Source organism: Typopeltis vanoorti, chromosome 11 (genome assembly GCF_054136105.1).
Source record: "Typopeltis vanoorti isolate ZY-2024b chromosome 11, IOZ_Tvanoo_1.0, whole genome shotgun sequence".
Taxonomy (NCBI): domain Eukaryota; kingdom Metazoa; phylum Arthropoda; class Arachnida; order Uropygi; family Thelyphonidae; genus Typopeltis; species Typopeltis vanoorti.
In genome coordinates this window covers 90,810,669-90,835,950 of record NC_143559.1, presented here as the reverse complement: position 1 = coordinate 90,835,950, position 25,282 = coordinate 90,810,669, and the positions used below count along the sequence as shown (strand labels likewise).

The window sequence follows — 25,282 nt, the reverse complement described above, 5'->3', positions numbered from 1 at the left end:
ACTTCTTTTCCAGCTTTCCAAGTTTTAACATTCAGTATTAATGGTCAAATTCTGCACATTTCATTCACTAGGGAAGAAATAAGGTAAATTACCATTGTCCTTGTCCGTGACATATCTGTTTTAGGTTTCCATGTCATGATTAACTGAAAATCTCACAGAAAATCCTGATTAGGTATTAGTCATTTGTCAAATAAAAGCCTTTGTCACTCTATATCCTTGTATATTATATTTATGTATCTATTGAGAGTTCACTTATGAAGAATATAAATCTCTGATATGGGACTTGCATGGTATTGAAGATTGCTTTATGGCTGGTTTCTGACAAGAACAGTAGGCCTGTGCACAATGGCAGACTTTGTCTGCCCTGCCACTGCACTGAGCAATAGCATAGCAGGGGGGGGGGGGGTAATTACTTGTGGCTGTACCAGGCCAAGGTTTAGCACAGTTTTCAGATGGAGCCCTACAGATTCATAGGAGATCAAAAGAGTTGTTCCTTGGGGTGCTGGCTGGGTTTACAGTTACTCAGTGGCGTAGCTATTGGGAGGGGGGGGGGCAGTCTGCCCTGGGCAGCACTTTTTACGTGAGACACAATTTTATTTTTCGACGACTCTTTCATTTATGTTAACTTAGTAATTTTCATTACTTAATTAATAATTAGTTATTAGCAATTATACTTACAACTAAAATAAACATAAACATAGTATTTTAATTTATTTTCCTATACTTCGTTTTGACTTATAGGAAATCGTGTGTATTGAGAGGGGCAGCAAACTCAGGAACTGCCCCGGGAGGCAAAAGCTCTAGCTATGCCATTGCATCTACTTGAAATTCTGGAGCAGTGACAAATTTGCAGCTCCTGGAGAGTGGCCTTTCTAGGTTTCTCGTAATTTTTTGATACTTGGACATTTTGAACATTTGATTCCACCTGATCTCTGATGAGAACTAACAGTTCAAAACAACTGTCAGGCCAGTTAAACCAAATCGATGCACTAATAAAAAGTAGTGCAAGCCAAGGCAACTTCCTATGCCAAAGGTTTTCTCATAAACTTTCTGCTAAAATTTGAAACTTTTATTAAAATTTCATTTTATTTGGCTATACAAAGATGATGGAGTTTAATATTCTGTCTTCATTATGTGTTTCTGTTTTCTGTGTCTGTTTTCTTATACCAAAGACATCCTTTTGATTTTTCAACAATTGATGTGTTGCTGGCCAAGCAGATAGCATCTCTCTACTCCAGTGGCGGCTCATCCATAAGGGCTGCATTGAATGCAGCTCCAGTGTTGAGTATACTAGCCAGTACTACTCGTTAGTATATTAAATGCTGGAGCTGCATTCAATGAAGCCCTGCAGCCCTTATGGACAAGCTCCCACTTTAGATAACAGATGATTTTCTGTCACCCTGTGTAAGACCACTGCTCTGCTTACTAGAGGCTTAAAGCAGAGTGAAAATTTTCTGTGTTTAGTCTCCAGAGTAGGTTATCTAATCTGCAGATAATCTAAATTCTTACCTCACCCACAGGAATAAAATGTTCTATAGGTTTTCCACCCTTTCAATGAAGGATGAACTGAATAATATTTTCCAGTAGCATTAAACTTGTGAACTAATCTATTTATTACAAAGATGAAGGAGTCTCTTTTCATGCATACAAATGTCACTCAAACCTGAATAGTAGTGGCAATACTATTCAGCTGCTCCTTTGTACATCACCTTGCTCAATACTAATTTCATGAAGTTACCACAAGGAAACAGCATATTCTCTTAAGCCAGTTGCAGAATACAATAATTTACATCATTTTTTTTGTTTAATTTGTTAAATAAATAAATAAATAAAAATTTTTAAAAATATAAGCATTTTTGAAAAAACAAATGTATTTGCAATCTTGGTTGGCGAGTGAAAACATCTCTACTCTCCAATCAACAATTCCATGTTTGGTCTCTAAAGCAAGGCTTCCAGATTATCTATCCATTAACTAATCACCCATGAAAATTAGGAATGTATAATTCCAAATTTTCATGGGCATATAAATATTTTAACAAAAATTAATGCACTAATAAAAATTTAACACAATATTCATGATATTTATTTAAAATTATAGATGCAAATATTGCCATGATCCCAATGTGCACACATGTACTAACCTGCTTTCTAACCGTATTTGATATCCAACTGCTTGTCCCACTTTGTCATCGCGTTCAATTGCTACTCTTTCTGCGACTGATAATGCTGCAAGGCGACGTGGCTGAGTACAAATTATACGACATGGTTGTCCAATAATATGGCAATGATCTAAAATAAACTGGGGAACCTAAAAAATTAATTAATTAATTAATTAAAATTTTAAAAAAGTAAACTTTTCAACTTCAATAAATCATGCTGAGACCAAATTGGCATTACTAGCATAATCATTAAGAATAAGCGCGTGCAGAAAATTCACTTCTCAACAACTCATGATATCATTTTGAAGCAAGCATAATATTATTTGATAGCATAATGTAACCAGTTTAATGAATTGTTTTCTACAGTGAGATATCTATATCTTCTTTGTTTATATACAATGCTGCAACTCATGATCTTTTGCAAAGATGTACGTTCATTAAAACACAAAACATAAACTGTAAAACACAAAGAGATACTTGAGGTAACAATCTGTGTTTACATCTTTGTATTTTAATGAATGTACATCTTGCAAAAGAAGATACAGACATCTCACTATAGTCTGTAAGGAGAGCATCACTTTCAACTTCCAACATCTTTCTCTAAAATCAGAGTAATTTAATAATAAGGTGAGACACCTTTTGGCAACTCGTATAGGTAAAGAAGACTTCTCCATTGCTTCCACCTTGGTATCTCCCCTTCTGGGCCTGGCTCCCACTGACGAGACCTCAATAAAGGTCGAAACTGGGCTGGATAGTGGTCCTCCCCTTAATGCATAGCATTACACATATCCGCAAGGAGATGTGCTTTGCATTATGGGAGATAATGAGGCAGGAGTGATGAGAGCTTAGTCCACCTTTGCTACGAGTTGCCTCAGTCTTGAAGTATCTTCAGGCACAAGCTTTGTTTGCTAACACTTGGATAAAGGATTAAACTAAATTTATTATAGTGCAACCAAGTGGAAAATAAACTTTCAACATCTTTCTCTGAATTCAGAGTAATTTAATAATAAGGTGAGACACCTTTTGGCAACTCGTATAAGTAAAGATGACCTCTCCATTGCTTCTGCCTTGGTATCTCCACTTCTGGGCCTGGCTCCCACTGACGAGACCTCAATAAAGGTTGAAACCAGTCTGGGTAGTGGCCCTTCCCTTAATGCATAGCATTACACATATCTGCAAGGAGATGTGCTTTGCATTATGGGAGATACTGAGACAGGAGTGATGAGAGCTTGGTCCACCTTCACTATGAGTTGCCTCAGTCTTGAAGTATCTTCAGGTGCAAACTTTGTTTGCTAACACTTGGATAAAGGATTAAACAAAATTTATTATAGATAGATAAATTGACAGAAGATCAAAAAGAACATAGACAAAAGTAGAGCACCCTAGGGGCCTGTTATTTATGGGGAAATCTGAAGGAAACCATCCACCATGACATATCATGAACAACCAGGGAAAAAAACTGGCAATCCAGTTGCAAAACTGGATGAGTAGATCATACAACAGTAATTTGGTAAGTAAGCCTTTGTGCTAGACCTGAGCAAAAGCTTTGGAAACATCTAGAGTGGTCACATGACGTTCACCAAATGTTTCTATAAGCTTAAGTCCAAAGGAGATCTGTTGTGGACTGAGAATGGCAGAATCCATATTGATGGTTAATGAATGACTTTCTCCATTATTTTCAACAGTACTGAGGTGAGTGCAATGGGATGATAGTTGCTGGCTGGCTTTTATCTCCTTTCTTTGCAATTAGCTGGATATTGGCTTATTTCCATTCTGAAGTGAAAATGTTAGATGAGTATCAGAATGCTGAGATTAAACAAGATGGGTGTTAGTTCAATAACACAAGTTTTAAGCACAAATGGGAATATACCATCAGAACAAGGCTTGTTGGCATTTAATAAGCCTTTTTTTTTTATTAAATTACTCTGGATTTAGAGAAAGATGTTGAAAGTTTATTTTTCACTAAGTTAGACTATGATAAATTTAGTTAAATCCTTTATCCCAGTGAGAGCAAACAAAGTTTGCACCTGAAAATATCTTCAGGACTGAATATAGTGTTGTACTATCTTACCTGGGTAATTAGTACAACACCTGGCAACTCGTAGCAAAGGTGGAGCAAGCTACCAAACATACATAGTACAACACTATATTCAGTCCTGAAGATATTTTCAGGTACAAACTTTGTTTTCTCTCACTGGGATAAAGGATTAAACTAAATTTATCATAGTCTAACCTAGTGAAAAATAAACTTTCAACATCTTTCTCTAAATCCAGAGTAATTTAATAAAAAAAAGGTGGCAAACCTTTTGGCAACTCCTATAGGTAAAGATGACCTTGCTACTGCTTCTGCCTGGTATCTCCAACTCTGGGCCTGGCTCCCACTGAAGAGACACCGAAGAATAAAGGTCGAAACTAGTCTGGGGAGTGGCCAATCCCTTAATGCATAACAGTATACATATCCATAAGGAGATGTGTTTTGCATTATGGGAGATACTGGGACAGGAGTGTTGATATCTTGCTCCACCTTTGTAACGAGTTGTCTGGTGTTGTACTACTTACCCAGGTAAGATAGTACAACACTATATTCAGTCCTGAAGATATTTTCAGGTGCAAACTTTGTTTGCTCTCACTGGGATAAAGGATTAAACTAAATTTATCATAATGTTACTAGTAGCATATGGATGTGAAAGCAGTGGAAATGTTGATGGCCTTAGGGAGGGATCCCAAGGTCATCAAACAAAAAAAAGTAGTAAAAAAACTGAATAATTTTTACAACATTACTTATTTAAAGGAGTATTCTGCAAAGTATAAGCAGATTCACAGAACCACATACTAACTGATAACTGAATGTATGTTAATTTACACCACCACCATGCTATGCAAACTTATGTATAATAAAAACATTAGTACACTGAGCAAAAGTCATCTGCTCAAGCAACATTTTACTCCAAAATGAATTAAAATACATTTTAAATAATTTCATCAATAATGGTTACAATTTTAAAACAATAAACAGGCAATTCCAAATTAGACACTCTAAAATTGTACCAGTTCCTTATACAGTAAAACCCCTTTTTTACACTTTTCAGGGGACTGATGGAAAAAAGTGCAAATAGCAGGAAATGTAAAAAAACATTAAAAAAAGGCTAAAAGATGACTTACTGCTAGTATGTGAGTCTACATACTAGACTACAAAATTTAATAACTGAAAATAAATGAATTTACAATGTACTTACATTTATCTATTTAAAAAAATCTTTAATTGCTGCTTGTTTTTGCTTTTCGTTTTTTTTTTTTTTTTGACTTAGCGCCAGATTGCTTTACATTGAGTTCAATGCTTGATCTGTTTTTTACTATCGTGTTCAAAGTGGACACGGAGAGTCCGAGATCTTATGCAAAACACACACGTGTTCCGGCAATCCAATTTACACGTCGCAGAATTGCCATCTTTTCTTCTACTGAAATACATTTTCTGTCTTTTTTTCTCCATGTTACTAACATGGATAATCCACCACTGCAAAGCAACTTTCACAGGCTAAATTACGTTGCAGAAATTCTGCAATATCAATTCGTACTGGGATTGAAAAATCACTACAGTACTGCTGCATGCGTGCAAGTCACCGTGATGGCAGAAACAAAATTACAGCCAAAAGCAACACCACCTGAGAACAGAAATGTGCAGATTTCCGCTGAAATCAATTTGAAAATCGGTATTGCCACCAAGAAAAAAACACACATCACGGGAAATAATGTCCATGTCAAGTTGTTAATGGTGGGAAAACAATACATTGTGAGAATAGGTCTTAAGACGGGACCAACAGAAAATGACATAAATGGCAGGAAAACGTAAATTGCGGGAACGTAAAAACAGGGTTTTACTGTATGTATATATATATATATATACAGTAAGGCCCCCATATCCGTGAGGTTTGGTTCCATCGTCCTCCGTGGATAGTAGCGAACCATTAGTGAGACCCAGATTTTTGCACATATATAACAAAACTGAAGCAGGAAATTATTAGTAAATTGACTTAGTCTCACGTGCTAGGACTGTAGGGTTCTTTAGTGAATATGTTATGTACTTAATATATAATGTATACACTAAATTGTATGGCTAAATAAATAATAATAAAAAAGAGTTTTTTTTTTTTATTAAATGAGGTAATTTCTAGACTATCACTTCATCTGTACTATCCAGGGATTCTATCTACTGCATTTGGGCGCACATTCCATTGCTCCTTGATAATAATATTACATATTTATTTAAAATTATCATGAAACAATTTTTACTCTTTAGAATCTATGAGGAGCAATGGAATGTGTGCCCAAATGAGGTAGAAAACACCCCTGAGTAGTACGGTTGAAGTGGCAAACCAAAAATTTGCCTCATTCAATAAAACTTCATCTTTAGACAAATAAAATTTAACCCACATAATAATTATGTAGAACAAAATGAGCAAACATCCTAATAAAAATGCAATTGTCAATAAAATATTAACATTTTTATTCTTATTAGGAGGAATCAACTGAGATCAGAACACCTCGTTGTGTTCAGCTACATATTTATTCATCTTCCGAATCTTTGGCAGTCAGCTGCTTGCTTGCCTGTTGAGCAAATGATGTGGATGGCTGAGAATCATCGATAATAGAAGCTTTTTCAACTTTTTTTGAAAACATTGTTATTGGAAGCTGCGTTTTTGTCTCTTCAATTCAGTAAACAGGTTCTGCAAAGGTTCCAAAGCTTCTGTTATTCTGCGAGTAATTTTTATGCTGCACTCCATCATTGAATCATAATTCATTATCTGGTTCTTTATGTTTGAGCCATTCAAAATATCGTAGCAAATTTTTCGAGTGTCCACGCTGGTGGTTCTTGTTCACTTTCATCCTCATCGTCATCTTCTTCTGTAGAAGATTTGGCAAGATCTTTCAACTCCTTGTTAGTGAGTACCTCATGATGTCCATCTATGTAATCATTCAATTCTTCTTCTATCATGTCATCAAATCCCTCTCCATCGTGCTGTGTTAATTATCATTGTTATCTGTGAGTTAATATCATCAACGACTTGGGAATTAAGAACGGCATCACTCCACAAATTCTTCCAGCATGCAGTTACCGTTTCTGGTTTCAATTCGTCCATTGCTCCCTGGATGAATACAATTGTATCTGCAATTGTGAATGATTTCCAACATTCCATGACTCCAACATCAGCAGAATCCTCAACCATTGCACGAATCATATCAAAAACCTGTCGAGCATATGAAGCTTTGAAGCATCTAATGACACCTTGATCGAGTGGCAATGAGGTCATATTAGGTGGGAAGAAAATCACTTGAACATTTTCGTCTTCGTTGACTAGTTACTCAGGGTGCCTTGGAGCATTGTCTATTATCAATAAAACTTTAAATGGTAATCCTTCCCTCCCAAAGTATTTTTTCACCTCCGGAATAAAACATCGATGGAACCATTCCATAAATAACACAGCCGTGACCCACGCTTTCGAATTTGATTGCCAAAAAACAGGCAGACAACTTTTGTTTTTGTTTTTAAGGGTATGTGGATTCTGTTCTCAGGAAACAAGGCCAGGTTTAATTGTATGACCAGCTGCATTGCCAGAAAGTACCATCGTCAATCTGTCCTTAAATGCTTTAAACCCTGGTGCTTGCTTCACAGTTTTATGAATGAAGGTCAGTTGGGGAATTTTCTTCCAAACGAGGCCAGTTTCATCACAATTAAAAACTTGCTTAGGATGATAACCTTTCTTTGCAATAATTTTTTTAAAATTCTGCTGGGAACAATGCAGCAGCTTTCTCATCAGCTGATGCAGATTCTCCCATAATTTTTATATTTTTTAGATTAAACTTAGTTTTGAATTTATGCAACCAGCCCTTGCTTGCTGTAAATGACTTTTCTTCCTCTTCTGTTTCGTCTTGCTGCCCCATATCTTCATATAGGATCAATGCGTTTTGCCGTAACGTGTTACCATCAATAGGAATCCTTTTTCTTGTCATGTCTTCTACCCACAAATTCAAAGCTTTCTCTACCTTGAGTAACGTCATATCACACACTGTACCCGTAACTTTTGCAGATTTGGGTGCAATGGAAAGACTGGCACGAAATTTTTCTTTGTTCTTCAACACTTCACGTATCGAAGATTCGTTTTTATTATAGATCTTGCCAACAGTTGCAATTGACTTTTTTCCTACTTCAATCATATCGGTAATCTTTGATTTTTCACTAATACTAAGCACTTCACATCTTCTCTTTGGTTTTGAAGCCATTGTTAAATTTTTCACAATTTATTTGCTTGAATTTAAATGCAATTTTAAATTGCAATGATAGACAATTGACTGCTTTCTTCGACAATTTGAGTAAAACTAAACAGGAACAAGCACGCGGGTTTAAGTCCATGTGCCTAGCAAAACAAGAGTGTTTCGATAAGTTTTCAGCCTGCGCATATGCATGTTTCAACCAGAGCGGCGCTCGACCATTTCGCCCCCTTTTTTCAAACTGCGGATAAGTGAAACCGCGAATAGGGTGAGGGGGGGGATACTGTATATGTATGTATTCAAGATACCAAGTAATTTTATATAAACTTGGTTTTTAATCCTATTTCCCAAGTAAGCAAACTTGATTTACTTGTCTGCTTGCTTACTTGGGAAATAGGATTAAAAACAGCGGCAGCCTGTGCATAAGCACTGCAACACCCCCAAGGAAAAAATGAAAAATTTAAATTTTGTTTGTGTTTATAAATAATAATGCTTACAACATTATATAAATGCAATACAACATGTTAAAGGTTAGAGCTTGTGTTTTGACATTGATTGAATAGTTAATAATTTGAATTGTTCGATTAACGTTTCAGATTACGAAACAGATGCACTGCAATCTAACGCCGATATTCGTTTGCGCTTGTCATTGCATGTTACGTCATTCCCACACTGCCCAAACGGCAGTGTATTTTTAGTATTCTTACATGCGTGGTGAACTATTTTTTATAAATCTTATTTTATTTTCTTAAAATAACATATAATTATTTATTTATTATAGATACAAGGCTGAATTATGACGAGTGTCACTGTTGAAAATATGAAAAGAATTATATTTTTTCAATTATCACTACACGAAACAAAAGCATTGCAATCTAATGGCAATATTCGTTGCATTGCCGCTTGTCATTGCACATTACGTCATTCAGACACTGCCCAAATGGCAGTGTATTTTTAGTATCCTTCCGCATGTTATTTCTGTGAGATATGAAACGTTTATTATTGGTGCGTGTGCGTGGTGAACTATTTTTTGTAAATCTTATTTTATTTTGTTAAAATAATATATAATTATTTATTTATTATAGATACAAGGCTGAATTATGACGAGTGTCACTGTTGAAAATATGAAAAGAATTATATTTTTTTCAATTATCGTTACACGAAACAAATGCACTGCGATCTAATGCCGATATTCGTTTGCACTTGTGATTGCTATTGATACGAAACTTTTATTATTGGTGTTTGTTCGTGGTGAGGATGAAATATTTTTAATAAAGCAATTTTTAACATGTAAATTTATTTATAAATAAATTCGTTACTGATTAGAATTTATTTTTATTTATTTTTCTGTATATGCAGCACCCCCACTTAAAATTTTCACCAGCCACCACTGATTAAAAACCAAGTTTATATAAAATTACTTGGTATCTTGAATACATAATATACCCAAGTTAAAAAACTTTCTACATATATATATATATGTAGAAAGATGAAATTTTCTAAGAAAACGAAACTATTGTGCAATCAAATAATAAATAGTATTATTTTCTATTTTTATGGTATCTCTCAGCTTCCAGTCATTTTTTTTTAATCATGTCATATAACTGATTAAATCTGTTGCATCAAATTTCTAGCCTTTATGATTAGGCAACCTACAAAAGTATCAGAGATTTACAGAAAACTTTATAGAGAATTGGACTTGGCATGAATAGGTTAGTATTTCTGAAACACTGGAAATTCCATGATCTTGTTCTTAAATTCATTGCCTTCAAAGAAACAATCAAAACAAAAAGAGCTAAAAGAATATATTATAAAGCAAAAAAAGAGCTTCTAAATGAAAGAATTTTTTAAACAAAACATAGTTTAGTGCATTTGTACTCCCTTAAAGCTTCTTTATCTTCTGCTATTGATAAGATTATTATTAATAAATCCAGTTACCATCTTTCTAATGTTGAAAGGAATATTCTTAGTAAAGGTTTTAATTTTGTTGTCACCAAGATCTATTCCAAAAGAACTATTACTCACAAAGATAGAAAAAGCAAGTTGATTCCTTCAACCTGAAGAAGCTAATCTACTTAATATGGAATTGATCCTCACAATTAACAATACAAACCCCCCAGCAGAAAGTCAAGCCATGAAAAATCTACAGAAAAATAAGGATATTATAATTCTTCCTGCAACCAAAGGTAACTCGACTGCCATCTAGATACTGAATATTACAACAACAGAATGTTACAACTACTACAGATACCTACTCAATTCTTGAAAGGGATCCAACTCATGAACTTCATAATCATACAAACAATCTCCTGAGAACTATATAGATCCACCATAGAAGGCATTGATTCTCCCACATGCAAGCTTTCAAAACACTTGGCCAAGATTTAAAAAGTTTAACAAGCTCGACCACCTTCTTTCTCAAGAATTTGGAACGTTTTGCTTTGATTATTAAAGACACATCTTCAAAAAGATGAAATTATGGCAAGCTTAGCTGTTATTTTCCTCTTTACTAATGTGCCTACAGAAGTGGTTTTAATTCTTCTAAAAGATAAGCAAAAAAAAAAAAAAAAAAATCTTATGTCACTCCTGACCCATTGTGTAAATTCTTGTTACTTTCTTTTTAAAAATACTATTTACAAACAGAACTTCAGCTTGGTCATGGGTAATCCATTATCTCCTATATTAGCAAATTTATATTTAGAAATCTTTGAGGAAAAAAGCAATCAATTCCTTCCCGTTAAAGCCAAGGTTATGGAAAAGAAGATATATTGATGATGTTTACTTCATTTGAAGTCATGGACCAGATTCTTTAGAGAAGTTTCTAAACCATCTGAACAATCAACATCCAAGAATACAATTTACCTCAGAACTGTAAATTAACAGTTCTCTCCTTCTTGGATGCAAAACTCACTTGTGTGTCATTAAAAACTGAAGAACTCTATTTATAGAAAACACACGCACATACCAACAGATACCTTCATGCACAATCACATCATTATCTGTCCCAGAAGATTGGTATCGTTTCTACTTTGGGTAAATGTGCTCAAGTCCTTCTCGGTGAAGAAGAAGAAGAGATCACACCTTTTGACTACTAGTATATGGAAATATGACTTCTGCATTACTTCAACCCTGGTATCACTTCTGGGTAGTGGCTTTTCCCATAACATTCATAACATTATAATCTCTGTAAGGATATGTGAGCTGCATTATGGGCTACTATGGCAAATGATGTGAAGTCACTAGCCTCTATATACAAGTATTCCAGTCACGAAGATACTACAGCCTCCATAGCTCAGTCAGTATAGACGAAGCCCTTTGGTCAGAAAGACCTGGGTTCGATTCCCATCCATGACGTGAGGAACCTTTATCTGGTCTCTTTCGACTAATTGTGATTTAGCCAGTCTCATACAGAGGTGGAGAGTTTTTTTTTCACCCGGAAACTCGGATTTTTCGTCAGAACAGGCAAACTAGCCCGTGAACACACATGGATCTACAGTCATAAAAAACACATACTTAATCCCTCACTAGGAGGGCTCAACCAGTCCTAAGGGACAGTTGAGGAAGGGGGGGGGGGGAGGAACCCCACACGAATAAAAAAAATAAATGAAGATACTTCATTTGCAAACTTTTGTTTGCTTGCACATTGATAAAAGATTCAACCAAGAATATAATTTCTTGGCATCTTTAATTTATAGTACCAAGTGAAAAAAACTCTCTTGATATATGGTAAGATGATCTTATGATGCAAAGCATGAAATTAATGTCATCATAGATAGATAAATGTTCAGCATTGTAAAAAGATAAATGGCAACTACCTATTACATCAAGCACAGCAATGCTATATATGCTGAACACTGGGCAAAATACATGTGTGTGGAATATGAAGAAAATTCATATTCCACACACACTGTTAATTCTGGGCTGAAAATCCCTGCCATGCCATAGAAGACTAGATCACACACTTCAGTTGAAAATATCATATAAAAGTTCTTTTATATGACAATTTCAATCCTGACATTTTCAGGATCTGAACTCAGGACTAAATTCAGACCAAATGGCATCACTAATACCAACTGAGCCACAGAGGCTCAAAAATAATAATAAATAAATAAAATAATAATAAAATAAAATATAAATAAATAAGAATTGATCTTAAACATTTACTTGAAATGAAAATAATAATAATAATGAGAGCACTCACAACTGTCTCTGGCAACCCATTCCACTCATTAAATACTCTCCATGCAAAAAATCTAATTCTCGCACCTTGCTAACTCCATTCATTAAATACTTTCCATGCAAATAATTCTGCTATCCACACTTTTATGATATTTCCAAATATGACTCATTGTTCTTTAATATCCAGTCATGTACTGAAATATTTCTTTAGTATTTACTCTATAAAACCCTTTTAGTAACTTTATCAGCTAAATATATAATTTAGCTGATAATGATATCTTCAATAATGATACCTTCAATCTATCTTCAAAGAGAACACTACACAGAGAAGTCACCATTTTAGCCACTTTCCTGTGAATTTACTCCATAACTTCCATATCTCCATGAAACAGAGAATGATAAATCTGTGCACATTAGTCTTCATATGGTCATATTAAAATCTTATAACGAAAGAAAGATATTAACTTCTTTAGAGAAATAACACTCACTATAGATTTAATACTTACATCATGTTTTTTTATTTAACATAAAATTTTACCCTAGTATCCTTTCTGGGCATCCTCAATATGACTTTCCAATTCAACAAGCAGAAGAGAAACCGAAAGACTCAACAACGTAAACATATGAGCTACACATACAACACATAGAGTGGCCCACTTTAAAATACATTGAGGTCCTAACTATACAAAATTAAACAAGAAATAAAATATTAATCAATTAAAATCTATTGTCTATAGAATGTGTTGAGAAGTACTACTTCCCAAAGGATAATTTCAGTCCATCATCATCAGCAAATGTGAACATTTCTGTTCACATTTGCTTTCGATTTTTGTTAGTCTATTCTTAATTGTATTTAGGTAAATATTTTCTGGAATATTCAGCATGGAAATTCCTTTTACAACTTCACACATTTTTACATCACCATCATCATCAAATTACTGCCATATACCTACCCTCAAGGGGTGTACGGGATATGATAGTACTACATGAAAAAATTACATCATAACCAACTTCCTATCTACAATTTTCCTCCAAATCAGTCTGTTACTTTTCAAGACTCCAACATTATCAGATCTTATATTTCTATTGTCTAAGGCACTTCGTACCGTACCAATCCACCTATATCTTGGTCTTCCTCTGGGTCGTTTTCCTGCCAACCTGGCAGAGAACACTTGTTTTGCTAATCTTTTCTCTCCCATTCTATTTAAGTGACCATACCACCTGAGATTAGCCCTGCTAACGCATTCCTGGATGCTGACAATGTCAAGTTCTTTCCTAATATCCTCGTTTTTAATATGATATTGCCATTGATGCCATCTGTTCATGCCTCTAATCTTTCTCAAGACTCTCATATCTGTGGTCTCTAGTCTTTGGTCAAGTGTTTTACTTCTGACCCAGCTCTCAGATCAATACGTTAAAACTGGTTTGAACACTGTCTTGTATACAGCTAATTTAGTGTTCCGACTAATTTCTCTCTTATTCCATATGAATTTATTCAATTGACTTCCCACCATACCAGCTTTGCTGATTCTGTTGTCTATTTCTATATTGAATTTACCATCTTCAGTAAAAATTGTGCCTAAATAGCTGAAATGTTTTACTTGTTCCACAGGTTCTCCATTCACAACACAGTTTGACATTTTCAGTGATTCTGCCTATTTTCATTGTCTTTGTCTTTTTATTGCTGACCTTCATACCATATCTATTACAACAGTTATTCAATTTAGTCAGGGAATCTTGCAGACTTGTAGCGGATTTATTTATAAGTATAATATCATCCGCATAAAGCAAAGAGCTGACATTAACATCTCCAATTTTAATATCATGTTTAATACCACTTTCCTTCATAATGTGATCCATATAGATAATGAATAACAGAGGGGATAATGTACATCCTTGTCTCACGCCAGATTTAACATTAAACCATCTTCCTGTACTTCCTTCAATTCTAACTGCTGACTTACAACTCAAATAAAGACTAAGTATTGCTTGATATAATGCCCCATTGACACCATATAACTTCAGCGTATTAAATAGCTTCTCTCTTGGCACCTTGTCATATGCCTTCTCCAAATCGACAAAACTTAAATACAGATCTTTGTTATATTCCCATGCTTTCTCGACTATTTGTCGTAAAGTGAAGATCTGATCCTGACAGCCTCTATTTCGCCTGAATCCAGTTTGTTCTTCACCCAGCTTTTCTTCCACAATTCTTCTCAACCGTTTCTCAAGTATACTTGCATAGATCTTGCCAGGAACACTCAGTAGGGAAATACCTCTGTAATTCTCACATTCAGTTTTATTTCACTTTTTATATATGGGTACTATGAGAGCTCTACTCCAATCATCGGGAATTCGTCCCGCTGTCCAGGCTTTCTGAACTATGCAATGTAGCCACTGTAAGACTTTTATACCACCATACTTCAGCATTTCTGGTCAAATATCATCTACTCCTGCTGTCTTTCCACATTTCAAGCCTTTGATGGCTTTTTCTACTTCAAGTATGGATATGTATTCCTGACTGCATGCCTGGTCAGTGTTTTTTACCACTGTGCTGTCATCACTGCTTGTTTCATTTGGCAGTTTTTCAAAGTAATTACTCCATACTTCAAGGATATCTTTTTCTCCTGTTTTCATGTCACCTTTATCATCTCTAACTACTTTTACAGCACTCTCTTTCCTCCATTCCTAAGCTTCTTCAACAACCTCCAGAATATTTTGCCACCTTCTTGATATTTATTTTCTATATTCTTGCCAAAGTCCTCCCATGACTTTTGTTTAGCTACTTTTACACAGTGTTTAGCATTCTTGCATTTGTCTCTATATTCTCTATGAGCACAAGCTGACTTATTTGACAGGAACTTTTGATATGCTTTCTTCTATTCCTTCACTGCCTCTTTAACTTCCTGTGTCCACCAGGGAGTTCTGATTTTTTTATCCTTGCAGAAAACCTCACCACATGCCTCTCTGGCAGAATCAATCAATATTTTCTTCAGAGTTTGCCTCTGAATCTCCGAGGTTTGATTCCTGTTCTCAAACTCTTTCATTTTCTTTTCAATAATCTTTCTGTATTTTAGTCTACAGTTCACATCTGAGAGCTGCTCAACTTTCATTCGCTTTAAAACTTTCTTACATGTTATTCTTTTCAATATGAAATTCACTTTTATCCTGCTCAAGACTAAATAGTGATCACTTCCAATTTCAAATCCTCTGTAATCTCTGGTGTCCTGCACCAGGGAGAAAACATCACTATCAACAATAACATAGTCAATGAGACTTTTCTTATTCCTAGCCTCTTCTCTCCATGTGAATTTGTGCACATTTTTATGTTGGAACATGGTGTTAGTAATAACCCGTCCATGTCCTGAGCAGAAATCCAACAGATATTTGCCATTATTATTAGCTTTGCTCTTTTCTCCAAATTTTCCCAAAATATTTTTGTATATCTCACAATCATTTCCTACTCTGCTATTTAGATCCCCAACAAGGACCAATTGTTCCTTTTTCATTGTGTCAGTAGCTTTTTCTAAAGCCTCAAAAAATTCCTCCAATTCTACCTTAGTAGAACCTTCTGTGCGACCATAGGCACAAATAAGTCTCATTGTCCAGTTCCCCATTCTCATATTTGCCCACATTACTCTACTTGAGACTGACTGCCATTCAAGAAGATTAGCCTCGTATTTTATGTTGAATAATATGGCTACTCCTTCTTTTCTTGATTGTCATTGCCTGAATATAACATTTTGTATTTATTGCTGAGAAAGATCTCACCAGTTTTGGTATTTTTTGTTTCAGTCACCCCTATTATGTCGATCTGGTACTTATCTAATTCCTCAGCTAGCTCCATTTCTTTGCCATTCAGGCTTCGTATGTTAATAGTACCGATATTTAACTCTGGTGATGTTGAGTTGGGGTTTGTTTTCAGATTTGTTCCAGTAGCTGACTTTTTGCTGTTCGCCCTGGTTCCCTGGCAAAAACAACGGGGGCCTTGTTTAACCGGGCAACGCCCCAGCCGGCATGAAATTTTGTCATGTTGTACCATCATTTTTTATTTTGGTTTAACCAATAAGAATACAATTTGGTCGGCTAAATCCCAAATTGCCAGCCCATCCTCGTTCGTTCAGTATCCAAGTAGATACCCAAAAGGGTGCACCACGAGAAGGTGAGGATTGGACATTAGGTCAGAGCCCTGGTCGGTTCTCCACATTCCTTTACAGGCTATGTGGAGGTCTCCTCTCAGTTATACAGCTTATTAGAACAATAACAATTTTCGTTTAATCATTAAGGATTCAACCTTCTGACCAAGTTTTTCTGAATTATACATTATAGCTAATGTAGAAATATGAAAATTTTTACAGTAAAGCATCAGATCTAATATCAGCAACTTCAGTTGCCTTTCCACATTTTGTTCTGATGGCCTCTTTTTGTGTATTTAGTTCTTTTAGCAATTAAAAATATGCATTACTACATTCCTCTTGAATACTCCCAATGCTTCATGAGTAGATCCATCATTCAGTCACTTTTCGAAGTCTTTCTGAAGACTTTGCCTTCAGAAAGTAGCCTTATATTCATTATTTTTACCATCTCTTATCATATTTGATTCATTTTGGGAAATTCTTTCATTCTGAAGTTTTTTTTTAGAAAGCTCCAGAACACCTAAATGTCATCTTATTCTTAAGCAAAGTCAATGTCCGAGGTCTCAAATCTGAAATATGAATTAGACAGTCATTAAAAGATGTGAGGGTATCTGTGTATCCAAGGAGATATTGCAATTTGTACAGACCAATGACAGAAGCATGAGAAACAGGGGTAAGGAGTTTTTTGGCAATTGGTTAGCTTGACTTGGCCAAAAATTATAAGCATTAGTGAAATTTGATGAACAAAAGAGAATATAGTTTCAGGGAAAGAATGTAAAGTATATTGTATTTTTAAGGAGGATAGGAAGTGCAGGATGGTAGGGAAGAATATCACTGATAACAGTGAAAAAAATTGCAACCAACATGGGTAGAAGTTCTGCAAGAAAGTAGGGTGCAGAGAGGCAACATTATCTCAGGCTGTATTTTCTTATGTGAATCTCACACACAAAAGAATTGTAAACCAGCATAGTATATTAGCATTATAGGTAATGAAAATCATCTATCACCTATCTGATTTGAGATAAAAACAAACAAGCCAAAATATACAATTAGTTAGTTGCTCTTATAGGCAAGAAGTTGCCAAGTAAGATGTAGATGACATGCATCAGCACATTAATTCAATGAACAGAGAACAATTATGGAGTAATTCAACCATGGGGATATACTGGAAAGAGTGGGAGAAAAAAAAAAAAAAAAACATGTGGGAAGGGGAGGGGTAGAAGAAGAAATGGAATATGGAATTTATGCAACTACCAAGAGATTACCTTAAAAAAAAAAAAAAAAGTAGGATCTGGTGATGGCATTCAAAGAATCTGTCCATAATCAAGGTAACCATTTTACCTCCAAATGGGGAGAGTAATCAGCTAATCCTGACCTGAAAGGTAATCGAGTGAAACTTCTGGTTAAAAAGCCAACCTGGTTGGCCAAGTGGTTAAGAATATCTACTCTCCAGCCAAAGGTTGCAGGTTCGAATCCCACCGGGGGCATGGATGTTTGTGATTGTCTGTGAAAATACTAGTGGTGGTGGTGGGCAGTAGATGGCATTGGTGTAGATGATGATGATGGTAGTTGTGATTAGCTGTGGTTGTTGGATTGAGTGGTGGAGACAGAAAGCTGTGGAGCGGGTACCCTCCTTTGATGAGTCTTTGGACTCCTTGGAGGTGTCACATAATAATAATAATTATTATTTATTCACATAATCGGTACACAGTCAAAACAAGATTTAAACAACATTATATAAACAACAAATATTATTTAAACAACAATTTGACTGGTGATGATACAGAACAATTCAGATTCTACTGAAGAATCTAAGAATAGTCTGTCAGGTAGCATCGTAAAATATGGACTGTTCAAGCAATGCTGTTTTTTGTAGGTCATATGGGGTCACTTTGTTGATGTTTAATTGCTGTAAATAGTTGGACAGCTTCTTTGAAATGACGCCAAGTGCACCGATAACTATTGGGATAACTTGAGTGTGTTTAAGCCACAGCCAGCCAACGTCGATTGCCAGATCTCGATATTTAGTAATTTTTTTCAGTTCTTTGTTGTTAATGTTGTTATCACTGGGTACTGCAATATCGATAATCCAAACCTGTTGATGTTCAATAATTGTGATGTCAGGTCTATGGTGTTCCAAATGCCGATCAGTTTGTATTCGAAAGTCCCAGAGAATTTTTGCTGTTTCGTTTTCCAATACAGTCTCTATTTTATGCTGCCACCAGTATTATTATTATTACTATTATTATTATTATCTAATATTATTATCATATATATATGATAATAATATTATTATCATATATATATGATAATAATATTATTATCATATATATATGATAATAATATTATATATTGTATATATATATATATATATATATATATATATGATAATAATATATCATATAATTATTATCATATAATAATAATAACTTAGCAAGTAGCTTGGAACAACAGCAAGGTATAAGAAAGTCAACAGAAGGATGTTAGTAGTACATGGGAAATAGTTTAAGTCTGTCTGAGAGAAGCAACATAGAACTGTATATCCAGCAATGAAGTAAGAATTAAATGAATGAGTAGCGTAAATAAGCAGGATCTTCAAAAAAGGAAAAATCCTGTGGAGGAAATTATCCAGAGAAATGTGATCAGCAATCTTGTGGATAGTACAGGGTGGCGCAAAATTAGTAAAGGGGTTTACAATAATAATAACTTTCTAAATTGCAAGTTTTCGATTTATTTCTCTCCAAAACAGTAACATATAATCCATGGAAAATTTTATGAGCTAGGTATGGAAGACTACCTAGCTGTAAGTGACTGCCATTTTCAGCTTCACAAAATTGAGCTCTTTCGAGAACATTTTCCATTATGCATGTCAGAGTATTGGGTGTTAATTCCTGTATTTTGGCTTGAATGTTCTCCTTGAACTGCTCTATGGTTCTGGGTTTATTCACATACACCCTCTCCTTAAGATGTCCCCAAAGCTAAAAGTCAGGGGCCGTTAAATCTGGCAATCCAGCAGGCCAATTGAATGCTGAATTTCTTGAAATTAGACATTTGCCAAAAATCTCCCTTAAGACCCCCATCCTGTTGGAACCACATCTCTGGAGAATCAGCAAGAGCTGGTATTAAAAAATTTTTGGTCATATCGCGATATTGCTCACTGGTTACAGTTATTATTTCTTTTAAGGTTACATGGTGATCAGCACTCATATTTGTAAATTTAGGGACACAAAAACACAAGTGTTGAACAGACTATTTTATTAATTACTAATAAAATAAAACTTAATGTTTCGACCGCTATATCGAGGTCATCATTGGAAGAATACAAATGTATAAGGAACCAAGCTACATGCTCATGCCCTGTATACCGGTAAACTAAATCTACATAGTCAATAAATCCTTTTTCCTAGCCTGACCTCTAGTGATAAAAAGAATAAATAAATAAATAAAATAAAATAAAATAAATTTAAAATAAATAAATACATATATATATATATATATATATATAAATAAATACAACTACAATAAACTGCTAAAGTCCTCATGTATTAATATTCTTCTGGATAGTTCTGATTGTTATAAAATGATTTCTTTCAGTTGCTGTTGAATGTTACAAACACTTCACCAGGTTGTCTTCTTGTAATGGGATTTTTCTAAGGCTAGTTTAGGTTGTTATACAGGTTGTAGATGGGTCCTCCACATTCTTGAAATGGTTAGGACATCATTTTTGTTGAGATTTGGGTTGTGTTTGAGCATTTCACATGACTCTTTAAATTTTCTCTCAAACCAGGTTTTGGTGCAGTGTAGGGACTTGGTATTTTTCCAGTCAATTCTATGGTATGTTTGGAGTGCGTGGTCAGAAAGGCCGATTTTACAAAAATGGAGGTATTTAATGTGTCGTTTGTGTTCATCTTGTCTGATTGCGATAGTTCGCCCTGTTTCCTCTATGTATGGTATGTTACATGTGCATTGTATTTTGTATACCCCTGGGTGTGCCAGGTGTGGTAGAGGATCTTTAGAAGAACTGAGTAGGTGTCTTAACTTATTTGAGGAATTAAAGGTGGTTTTAATGTTGTATTTGCGAAGTGTTCTATCTATTTTTTCAGAAATGCCTCTAACATAAGGAATGGCAATAGCATTCTTGAAATCTTTTTTGTTCTTACTGGTATCTTTATGGAGGATCTTGTGAATAGTTTTTTTACTGTATCCATTTTTGATAAATGTTTGGTTGATGATCTTGTATTCCTGGTTTAGAGCCTGTTCATTAGAACAAATAGTTGGGGCTCTGTGTTTAAGGGTGCTTATGACAACTAGTTTTTGCGTTGGGTGGTGGTAAGAATTTTTGTAAATGTATTGGCCTGTGTGTGTAGGTTTGCAGTAAAATGAGAAGGAGAGACAGCCAGAGGGAAGATGTGTGACAAGTGTGTCTAGGAAAGGAAGAGAGTTGTTTTTTTCCATTTCAATGGTGAATTGGATACGTTTGTGTTGTTTGTTTAGGTGGCTAAGGAATGTATTTAGAGCTTCGTGGCCATGGGGCCAAATGGCGAAAATATCGTCGACGTATCTGAGCCAAATTTTGGGCTTTAGACATGCTGTCTCTAGAGCACGTTGCGCAAAGTCTTCCATATAAAAGTTAGCTATTGGGGGAGAAAGTGGTGAGCCCATGGCTGTACCTTCTTTTTGAAGGTAAAAATTGTTTTGCCACACGAAATATCCGGAGCGGAGTATGTGGACAAAGAGGGCCATGATGTCATGTGGAAATATGTTCTGTAGGAGCAAGATCGTGTCATTGATCGGGACATTGGTGAAAAGGGAAGTTATGTCAAAGCTGACTAATAAATCTTGGTCGTTGAGTGCAATGTTTTTAATTTTATTAATGAAATGTTGTGTATTTTTTATGTAGGAAGGGGATTGACCTATCAATTCCTTGAGTGTGGCAGCTAATTTTTTGGCTAAGTGATAATTTGGGTTGTCAATTCCTTCAACAATTGGACGAAGTGGTATGCCTGGTTTGTGTATTTTTGGCAGGCCATAAATTCTGGGCGCACGGGCATACTGAGGTATTAATTTTTTTGTTGTTTCTTCGGGCCATGTGTGGACAGATTTCATTAATTCAGTTGTTTTCTTTTTGTTACGTTTTGTGGGGTTGTAGTTTACCATTTGGTAGGTGTTGTGGTCCGATATTAAATGGTTCATTTTTTCAATGTATGTTGTACGGTCTAAAAGGACAGTGGCATTGCCTTTATCTGCTTTCGTGATTATAAGTCTTGGTTATTTTTTAAGGATTTAAGGGCTAGATTTTTGGTTTTGTTTAAGTTGGTACTTAGTTTTTGGTTTGAATTTAGTATACACGATGTTTCCATTCGTATTTTATCAGCCAGAATGTTGGGGAGGGATCTTAAACCTCTCTCAATATGATACACGATATCAAGTTTGTTTACTGACCTCGGAGTAATGGCATAGTTCAAACCTTTCTTTAGTAGTGAGAGTTCACCTTGAGTGAGATTGTGGTTTGATTGTTTGATAACCAAGCAGTGATCCGATGGTGGTTGGTTGCTCCTAACTTTGTTTGTGGGCGATTGGCTGCTCCTTATGATGTCGGTTTGTGATTGGCTGTTCCTTTCATAATGGCGTCTTGATGGTCTTGTGCTTTTCTGTTGTTGTAGGGCTTGAAATTTCATTACTAATTTTTCTTTGTTTTTCAGTAATGATTGCTTGGCCGAGTAGACAGTGATCCTGTCTAGAATCTCCCAAATTTCTGGAATAACATAGTCGGATAACTGAAATTTAAGTTGTAGAACTTTGGCTTGGGTGGATGCTAGATTTTTAAGTGCCTCATGGATTTGTTCTTGTAACAAGGCTTTTTCCAACCGGGCATAAATACGGAGCGCTTTGGCCGATTTAAACTTCTTCTTTAGTTTAATGCAGTTGGATATTACGTTGCTGTCTCTACGTTGTTTCAAAAAGGCTAGTCGATTCGTTAACAAGGAAACACATATCTTTAGCTTACCGTAGAGGCTGCATGTAGATGCAGCTTGTGGGTCACATGGAGATGTTACCCACAAGCAGTGCGTGGGTAACATCTCCATGTGACATAGTCTTTAGCTCTATGGTAAGCTAAAGACACATGTTTCCTTGCAGAGGCTGCACATACAAGCAGTGCAATGATGTAGAGACAGCAATGTAATACCCAACTGCATTAAACTAAAGAAAAAGTTTAAATCGGCCAAAGTGCTCCGTATTTATGCCCGGTTGGAAAAGCCTTGTTACGAGAACAAATCCACGAGGCATGTAAAATTCTAGCATCCACCCAAGCCAAAGTTCTACAACTGAAATTTGAGTTATCCGACTACGTTATTCCAGAAATTTGGGAGATTCTAGACAGGATCACTCTCTACTCGGCCAAGCAATCATTACTGAAAAACAAAGAAAAATTAGTAATGAAATTTCAAGCCCTACAACAACAGAAAAGCACAAGACCATCAAGACGCCATTATGAAAGGAACAGCCAATCACAAATCGACATCATAAGGAGCAGCCAATCGCCCACAAACAAAGTTAGGAGCAACCAACCACCATCGGATCACTGCTTAGTTATCAACCAATCAAACCACAATCTCACTCAAGGTGAACTCTCACTGCTAAAGAAAGGTTTGAACTACGGCATTGCTCCGAGGTCAGTAAACAAACTTGATATCATGTATCATATTGAGAGAGGTTTAAGATCCCTCCCCCAACATTCTAGCTGATAAAATACGAATGAAAACATCGTGTATACTAAATTCAAACAAAAAACTAAGCACCAACTTAAACAAAACCGAAAATCTAGCCCTTAAATCCTTAAAAAATAACCAAGACTTATAATCACGAAAGCAGATAAAGGCAATGACACTGTCCTTTTAGACCGTACAACATACATTGAAAAAATGAACCATTTAATATCGGACCACAACACCTACCAAATGGTAAACTACAACCCCACAAAGCGTAACAAAAAGAAAAGAAACGAATTAATCAAATCTGTCACATGGCCCGAAGAAACAACAAAAAAATTAATTACCTTAGTATGCCTGTGTGCCCAGAATTTATGGCCTGCCAAAAATACACAAACCAGGCACACCACTTCGTCCGATTGTTGAAGGAATTGACAGCCCAAATTATCACTTAGCCAAAAAATTAGCTGCCACACTCAAGGAATTGGTAGGTCAGTCCCCTTCCTACATAAAAAATACACAACATTCATTAATAAAATTAAAAACATTGCACTCAACGACCAAGATTTATTAGTCAGCTTTGACATAACTTCCCTTTTCACCAATGTCTTGATCAATAACACAATCTTGCTCCTACAGAACATATTTCCACATGACATCATGGCCCTCTTTGCCCATGTACTCTGCTCTGGATATTTTGTGTGGCAAAACAATTTTTACCTTCAAAAAGAAGGTACAGCCATGGGCTCACCACTTTCTCCCCCAATAGCTAACTTTTATATGGAAGACTTTGAGCAACAGGCTCTAGGGACAGCATGGCACAGATACGTCGACAATATTTTTGCCATTTGGCCCCACAGCTGTGAAGCTATAAATACATTCCTTAGCCACCTAAACAAACAACACAAACGTATCCAATTCACCATTGAAATGGAAAAAAAAACAACTCTCTTCCTTTCCTAGACACACTTATCACACATCTTCCTTCTGGCTGTCTCTCCTTCTCAGTTTACCGCAAACCTATACACACAGGCCAATACATACACAAAAATTCTTACCACCACCCAAAAACTAGGTGTCATAAGCACCCTTAAACACAGAGCCCTAACTATTTGTTCTAATGAGCTGGCTCAAAACCAGGCATACAAGATCATCAACCAAACATTTATCAAAAATGGATACAGTAAAAAAACTATTCACAAGATCCTCCATAAAGATACCAGTAAGAACAAAAAAGATTTCAAGAATGCTATTGCCATTCCTTATGTTAGAGGCATTTCTGAAAAAATAGATAGAACACTTTGCAAATGCAACATTAAAACCACCTTTAAATCCCCAAATAAGTTAAGACACCTACTCAGTTCTTCTAAAGATCCTCTACCACACCTAGCACACCCAGGGGTATACAAAATACAATGTACATGTAACATACCATACATAGAGGAAACAGGGCGAACTATCACAATCAGACAAGATGAACACAAACGACACATTAAATACCTCCATTTTTGTAAAACCGGCCTTTCTAACCACACACTCCAAACATACCACAGAATTGACTGGAAAAATACCAAGTCCCTACACCACACCAAAACCTGGTTTGAGAGAAAATTTAAAAGAGTCATGTGAAATGCTCAAACACAACCCAAATCTCAACAAAAATGATAGCCTAACCATTTCAAGAATGTGGAGGACCCATCTACAACCTGTATAACAACCTAAACTAGCCTTAGAAAAATCCCATTACAAGAAGACAACCTGGTGAAGTGTATGTAACATTCAACAGCAACTGAAAGAAATCATTTTATAACAATCAGAACTATCCAGAAGA

At 35.6% G+C, this 25,282-nt stretch overlaps 1 protein-coding gene across 1 annotated transcript in view; it reads right to left on the bottom strand.

The window, feature by feature from the left end:
• LOC150101845 (3'-5' RNA helicase YTHDC2-like) overlaps nucleotides 1-25,282 on the bottom strand; it is a 503,757-nt gene that overhangs the window by 425,256 nt on the left and 53,219 nt on the right. The window contains exon 6 of the mRNA XM_090400932.1: nucleotides 2,142-2,308. Coding sequence (XP_090257058.1) covers nucleotides 2,142-2,308 — 167 coding nt within the window. The remainder of the gene's footprint in view (nucleotides 1-2,141; nucleotides 2,309-25,282) is intronic.